This window comes from Triturus cristatus, chromosome 1_1 (genome assembly GCF_964204655.1).
Source record: "Triturus cristatus chromosome 1_1, aTriCri1.1, whole genome shotgun sequence".
In the NCBI taxonomy this organism is placed as follows: Eukaryota; Metazoa; Chordata; class Amphibia; order Caudata; family Salamandridae; genus Triturus; species Triturus cristatus.
The window spans coordinates 85,241,834-85,249,689 of record NC_140579.1 but is presented as its reverse complement, the minus strand read 5'-3'; the positions used below and the strand labels follow the sequence as shown (position 1 = coordinate 85,249,689).

Below are 7,856 nucleotides of genomic sequence, written 5' to 3'. Positions count from 1 at the left end.
ATAAACTCACATTTCACAGAAGTATTCATGTTATCCTGTTTTGCTTAATTTTCAATTCTTTGAATTGAAGATTTTTATTTATGATAACACTTGCAGTGGATATTTCTGACCCCTTTTGCACTGTTAGCTCCATTGCAAACAAATTTGTGAAATGCTTTTTGTGATAGTTAATATTATACCAAGCTAGTCGTGGCAAGGCATAAGTGGTGCAAACCCAAATATTCATCCATTTTGTACGCTTGTGACCACCAACAGGTGGAATTAGCTGGGTAACAGCTTTTAAACATAGAACCTCTATTCAAACCTAATTGCTTGATATCCTGGTTTAACTATGACCCTAATGGTTTCCTGTCTTCAACAATTCCATCATTATGAACTGTTTTTTGACCCACAATATTCCATAACATCCTGAATGTACAAGAAATCATCAAAACGAATATATGTGAGATGAAAATATGCATGGACACGAAATTGACATGCTACCCTCAAGGATAGCTGATTATGTTACACCCCAGTGGTGCTGTGCATTGCGTCATGAACATTTTTGGTGATTGATCTATGCAAAATTTAATTTATTATCAACCTCTGTCCAACTATTGGTTGACAAGCATACTGTTTCAGTGAAATATGCATTTTGCCTGGACATAGTTAAATTTTTTAGAACTTGGGCGCTCCTAAAACCTCTTATTGAGGGTGCAAACACTTCCATTCAGCAGTCATCCCATTGTTAACTTTGATTTACTCTTTTAGTGAAAATGGAGAAGAACATAAATGAGTTATGATTGCAACCAAGAATCACTGCTTTTCTGTGCATGTTGCGCTTGGTGTCAGGAACAAATACAACCGTCAATGAGCTCATAATGTGGTAATGGGAAAAGTATATTTTATATTTTATTGCTGCATCATCGCAGAAATAAGGACCCCAATGAAGCTCAGTGAGCCTATTGAAAAATACTCCTTTAGTCCTTTATTTAAGCTTTTCTCTATGCCTTTCCTGTTGCTTGTTAACAATAAAACAAAATTCACAATTTTAAATTCTTGGAAACATACGGTTGAATACATATACAAAAAAACTGATAAAATCACCATGATTGTAGCCTCACTTACAGCATGCTAATTGAGAGAGAATCTTGAGAGATGTGTTCTTTAGCTTGGGGCTTCCAAGGATCAGGATAACTGACTGTGTTGGAGAGTAAAGGTAAATCACAATCAAGCATACAGTAAACCATGGACTTGTTGGAGGGAACATGTCTATGAACATCAGTGTCTCTGAAACATAAAATGTAATATAGAGAAACAGGAGCATTGTCACAGTCTTTGCTGCCCGCAGACCAGCCTCACCACGCGGGGTGCTCGAAGAAGAGGAACTCAGCACCATCTGTTTGGCATGGGCAACAAGAGATTTTATGATTAGTACATTTGAGATGGCTACAAGTAGTAGGGGCACTGTGCACCCAATGATATTGCTTACCAGGAGATAGTACAGATTCTGTTTGGGTATTGCTGCCACTAGGGTGATATTAACTGTGAAGTCAGTGGATGTGTTTGTTTTGAATTCATAATCAGCACTCCAGGCTGCTGGAACACTTATGGCCAAGGAGATCCCTACAGACCACAAGAGCAGCCAAGGCACAACCCGGGAGATGTTCTGCTTCAGCTTGATGAGTAAGGGCTGTGTAAAAATGAGAATCTGAATGCAGTAAAAGACACAGAGGCAAACCGTGAACCAGAAGCTTGAGAATATGGGAAAGAAGATGAGAACATTAAAGGTTGAGTAGATTTCAGCTGTGAAATATTTTTCGCTCCACAGAAATGTGCAGAAGTCATTCACCGTCATTGTGAAGAGGAACGAGATATTGGAGATCCCAAGCGTGCAGACTATGAGGTCACAGGCATTCTGCCGGACTCCTTGGTCCCTGATGTAGAGGTTCACCGCCACGATGAATGCATTGGTGATAATTCCAGCCAATGTGCTAATGCTGAGGATCGACACGGACATGACAGCTAATAGAGATAGCATCGTGCTTGTGGACTACTCACCACAGCTGACCATCTCAAGGTGTGTGGTAGCAATGCGTACTTAGTCCTATAGGATACGTTGATTATAGATGATTAGGAATTCTGCTGTTTATTGTCCAACAATTTCAGTACCGCACTGCATCTTTTCAATTCTAAAGCAGAGATGAGGTGAACATTAATTTTGCCATGACTCTGAGTGCCTGTTGACGTATAACCTGCAAGACAAAGCACGTTTTTTGTAAGATGCGCTGCCCACACAACATATTCAGAATTTTTATTCTTCTAATTCGATTAACAACTGAGCTTGCACCACATAAAATATAGCTAGAAAAACTATTAGATTACTACGTAAACTCATATGAATTAAGACAAGGCAAGGCACATCGGTTATAGTGTATTTGACAAACCATTTTACATTTATGACACATTAGAAGGCAATTGCTATCCTACCAATTATTAGATGTAATCACTTCATATGCAAAAACTGTGGGTATGTAGTACTCTTTTTCGGCCTCACAAAATTTGCCAATTCACTTCTCCAGAAACAGCAATTATGCAGACCACATCTTAGAGGTTTTCTTGCTTTGCCAAGGACTTTAGACGTAAGATTTAGGGCCTGATGTAGATCTTGGTGGATGGGTTACTCCATCATATTCTGTCATAACGGTGACAGATATCCCGCCCGCCAAAATATAAATCCTATTAAATCCTATGGGATTTATATTTTGGTGGACTGGATATCCGTAACCGTTGTGATGGAGTAACCCATCCACTGAGATCTAAATCAGGTTCTTAGTCTTAGGTCTTAGACTTATTGCTTCTAGTTCTGCCTCAAGAACATGATTAGATTACACTTGTGGTGGTGTCCTAATTTTTTTAAAAGCTAATCTGGATCCTTTCCATCTGAAGACGATAATGTGAGTCCACAGACACCTCTGCAAGTCATAGCATCATACAGTTTACATTGGTAAAAAGAAAAAAACATTTTGTTTGTCTAAGGAGAGTGGATAATACAGTACACTTTTTGACTAATTATATACTTTTCTAAAATATTATAAGTATCTAAAAATACAAATTGAAAGTTAAAACAGTATGTATTATTAAAGAATGTTCCCAGAGGGGAGGAACCCTTTTACTTTACCCTCATACAACTGAAGAGGCAGGTGTCCACTCATGCCATCCACCCTCAACATCCTTGACTACATTATACCACATCTGACATTGCTCCGAGCTGTGGCATATCGTCCACAGAACTGCCGCCGGTCTGAGGAGTGCCGATGGTACGAGACCAACAAACGCAATGGCAGGCAATCCCGGGCACATGCACAACCCCTGTCACGTGGAACTGTACCGTGCACGAATGATGCATCTGTTGGGAGCTCTGCGAAAGGCAGTTTTGCGAATCAGTTACCGTCTGAGTTTCCTACTTGCGTACTTCACATACGTCCAGCCCTGGTTCCACTGTCGATCATGCATATTCCAGCGGCCCATGGAGGTCTGTCTATCCAACACAACGGTAGCTGAACTGGATTATGACTTGTGTGTGCGCCCCCTTAATGACGTACTTCTGGAACTGATTGCCTATGAAGCTGCGATCGCATTCATGGACAAATAACTACCTTCCTGCAGCCACAACTGATTGACACCCAGAACACAGGTCCCAACACCGTGTTGCACCGTGGAGGAATGGTCACACATCCCAGAACAACAGTGGATATGTCTGCATTCGCCCGGACTCAGAATGCATGTGCGTGCACCTACGCGTGTTGTTACACACCTGTGCAAGGTGATGCAGCCCCATGGGCGGAGCTGCACAGCGTCATTTGGCCATGTTCCTAAATCTGACATACTGCTGGAGGGAGACTACACACATGCCAATGTAGTACGACATGTGACCTTGTTGGTCCCTTTCACCTGCTCACTGTCAGCAGAGCACACAGTCAGCGCAGTCCGGTGGTACTGCTCCATGCAGATCCCATGGGCTGTGAGTCGTGTCCCCTGACACGGGGCAATGAGCAGACACCAAACATCACATGACTCGACCAGCAAGGCAAGGTGGGCTGAGACCGTTGCCATCCTTAAGGATATGTGTTCACCTTTCCCTCCCCATTTATTGCACCTCGACACGTTCCCATTCTGCCTGTAAGTGTCTTATGCATTTGTCTGCCTGTTGTGGCACATTTGTTGCCCGTACTGACACGCACATGCTAATAAAGTCTACGCAACTTCACCAGTGTACAACTGTGATGAGTGTTGATTAGTATGACAAATCGTGTGGCTCAATAAGCATTGTCCGTACACAGGGAGGGACAGACTGCCGCTGGTACATTGGTGGTGAATCCCTATTGGCAGCTCCACCTCTGTGGGCCAGACATTATGTTTGGGATAGTTGCTGGTTGACCTGTGCTCTTGCGTGTCTTCAGCAATGTGAGTATGGTGTCCAACTTCTTGCCATGTGGATCAATGTGATCCATTAAAACAGGCTCTGTCCACACGGATGTGTGTGAGTAGGTCATGTGAAGAGATGTTCTGTAGCTACATGCGATGGAGGACACTACTTCAGGCGTGCTACCGATTTTGACATTTTTACACACAGCCCTATATAATACATGGACGTGGGGCTACGTTGGGGGGTTGCGAGATTGTTGTTCATGTGCAATGAGGCCACAGCTAGTTCACACCTTCACAGTCATCTAATTGGCCATGTGGGTCAGGGTCAAACATGCGCATTGATGACATTTACCAGGGTGTACTTTTTTGTGCTATCAATGTCCCTACATTCATCCATACTTGTATACGTGAGTGAACATAGACATGACACATCTGTGTGATTTGGAATGTTTTATTCACATGCTGGGGAGTGTCGGAGTTGGAGCAGAACATGGCCAGTTCAAGCCCACATAACGTGGTTGCCCAGTGGTGGGCCAACCAGAGTCCTTGGGGGTATGCAAAATTAATCTGAAAAGGAAGAGTTCAGTCCGTAGCTGGATTGCTGAGTCATTGGTACCAGAGCAGATATAGCAGTCCATGTCGGGGTCCAGGTGAATGTTGCAGAGTGTTTCAGGGGACAGTGGAAGGAGTTGTTCCAGGGCATGATTCATAGGGCGAATCAGGCAGGGGCAGGTAATGTGGCTGGTACGGATGCTACTACCTCCTTCCTCACACAGTCATTACCCTCCACATCTTACTCCTCTGAGACGTCTTCTGTGTCCGGTGTGTCAGGTGTGTGTGGTGGTGTTATGGCTGCATCACTGTGGGCCACTGACACATCAGGGTGCGAAGGTGATAGGGCTGCATCACTGTGTGCCAATGCCACGTCAGGGGGCGGAGATGTGTGTGTTAAGGTTCCTGCAGCAGTTATCTGTGACAAGCTCAGTGGCAGGAATGGCAAGGTGAGGATCTGCAAGGCATGGAAGATCCCAGCTACAGCTCGCTGATGTTCAGCTGTGGCAGCCATACTTCCAGGCTGCATCGGGTCCATGGTCTCCATTGTCCTCCGCATCTGTCCTGTGCTGTCATTGCTGGAGCCTGTCTGACTAGACAGTTCTTGTATCTGAGTAATGACCCCAGTGATGTCAGCCAATGATTGTGGGTGAGCATGGTGCGGACATTGGGTGTCCGTTAGGGACTGTAAGTGGTCCCTGATGCAAATGAGACACCCACGTATGGCATCGAGTTTGGCTGCCATGAGGTTGAATCCCACCCGTAGCTGATCAGCCATCTTCTCCTGGCCCCATAACACATGGCGTTGGAATTCCATTTGTTGGTTGTGGGGGTCCTGTGAGCCAGCCGTGGTGGTGTGTGCTTCCTGCTGTGTGGTCTGTGCAGGGTGTGGGGTCACCTCGATGCAGCTGGGCTGCCCTGCTCCTGCGGGTGGGTGCGGAGGCTGTCCATGAGCCGTTGGAGGGTGTCTGGGCAAGTGTGCAGGGTGTCCCCTTCATCATCACTGTAGAGATGTGTGGTCTGCTCTGCAGGAGGTGTTGATTATCCCTCTGCAATGTTAAGGGGAGATGCAGGTTAACAGTGTGTTCCATGTATGTTGACGCATTGGAGATGTTTACATTCAGACTGCATGACAATGTACATTTTGGCTGTTTTGGTGAAGCTGGCTATTTGATGGGAGACAGTGGACATTTCGACTACATGATGGATGTGTGGTTGTACTCGTACAGTATCATCTCAGTGTCATGCAACGCCAGATGTGATTGGCCAGTTTCTACGCACGATCAACACCAGTTGTGTCCTCTGTCCTGTGGTGTAAGGGTTGCACTTTGTACGACATTGTCATCCTTGTTGATGTACTGTGATTGCTATGTGTGTGTGTGCTGCATTGTTGGCGAGTGAGTCGCCCCTGCGGCTTTGATTTGTCGGCCCCTTATCCCGGTGTGTCTTTGACTTGTGTGCTTTTCGGGTGCTGAGATGTTTGCAACTTGGGTCAATTGTGCTCTTGGAAAGATTTTGTACTCTTGTGCATTGTTTGTCTGCAGATGTGTTTTTGATGTCATGGGTTGTAGGTGCACGTGGATGTGTCAGAGTGTGACCTGATCCTTTACGTATGTGGTCCACACTCAGCCACCTCAAAGTCGTCTCGTGCACCATGTCATGTATTGTGACTGCAGCCATGCTATCTGTCATGCAGTGTCACTTGCATTGTCCGTGTGGCTCACAGAGCCGCTGCTTTTCTGCATTCAGGACATGTGCATGGGTAGGTTGTGGCATTGGTGATATGGAGGGGGGGGCTATTTGTGTACATTGTGGACGGGGGCCTACTTGGTGTTTCTATGTGTGCTGAAGTGTGCCAAGGGTATCAGGGACATGTTCTACACTCACTGTGGGTGTGCAGTGTGCTGCACATGGTTGTGCATGTGTGCCACTATGCCCATCTCCCTCCGTCCCCCAGTCCCTGGGCGTTACTCACCCTGTTGCTGTTGCGTCAGGTCATATCGAGCTGTGTCCAGACCCCCAACTCCTGCCACCGTCTCTACACTGATAACTGTGGCCACCATTTCCTCCAGCTCATCCAGCTCTTCCTGTGGCGCAGGACTCCCACCTCGAGTCGCCTTTGCTGCCTTCCTGTTGGCAATGAGTTGCTCCTTGGTTTGGCTGTGCACTTCATGCCAGCGCCTCTTGACCTCCTACACTGACCTCCTCGACACTCTGACTGCATATACGTTGGTGACGATGGACTGCCATTTTTCCGTTTGGTTACCAATGATGCAGTGGAGGTGACGAACATTTGTTGGTAGTGTTCTATCACCTCTGTGACGATGATCCGGTCTTCCTGCGGACTGATCCCGTCTTCCTCTTCTCCTTGCCCTTCCCCAAACACGGGGTTCTTGGCTGGTCCTCCGCGAGGCTTGTGGGGTTCGGGTTGTCCTCTGCACTCGGTCCGGGTGCATCCATGGTGCTAATGCAGTTTGAGTTGGTTTTGGTGTTTTTTTTTTTTGCTTTTATAGTGCATTTTCCCGCATGACGCGTGGGAATTGCATTACAACAAACAAATGATGGACGGAATGCTGACAATGCAGACATTCTCCCCCAGTCAAGAGATCTGGGTTAAATCCATCGTTCTTTTGCCCACTACACCACCCCAGTTTAGACATGGCCATATGCAAATCAGTCTTGACCCTGTGCCTCATGGGAACAGTCCAGCCCGAACTGCCATGCCATGTCTTCCCTGGACCGGAATCAAGCATCCTAGGACCGGTTTCTGGCTATCAGCCGTCATCAGCCAGGATAGCTTGACTCCAGTGGCGTAGTGAGCACGGGTCCCACGTCTGGGAATGCCCATCCCACTTAGGGCGAAAAGCGTTACAACAAACAAATGATGGACGGAA

The 7,856-nt window shown here is 46.2% G+C and overlaps 1 protein-coding gene across 1 annotated transcript; it reads right to left on the bottom strand.

The window, feature by feature from the left end:
• Positions 1–1,099: 1,099 nt before the first annotated feature.
• On the bottom strand, positions 1,100–2,044 carry LOC146869535 (taste receptor type 2 member 40-like). Its single transcript, XM_085637746.1, has one exon. The coding sequence runs from the start codon at positions 2,018–2,020 to the stop codon at positions 1,100–1,102; it is 921 nt and encodes a 306-aa protein (XP_085493872.1). The 5' UTR covers positions 2,021–2,044.
• Between the last annotated feature and the right edge of the window lie 5,812 nt (positions 2,045–7,856).

Coding starts and splice junctions, on each gene's coding strand:
- LOC146869535 (XM_085637746.1), bottom strand. CDS start 2,020: ATGCTATCTCTATTAGCTGTCATGTCCGTGTCGATCCTCAGCATTAGC.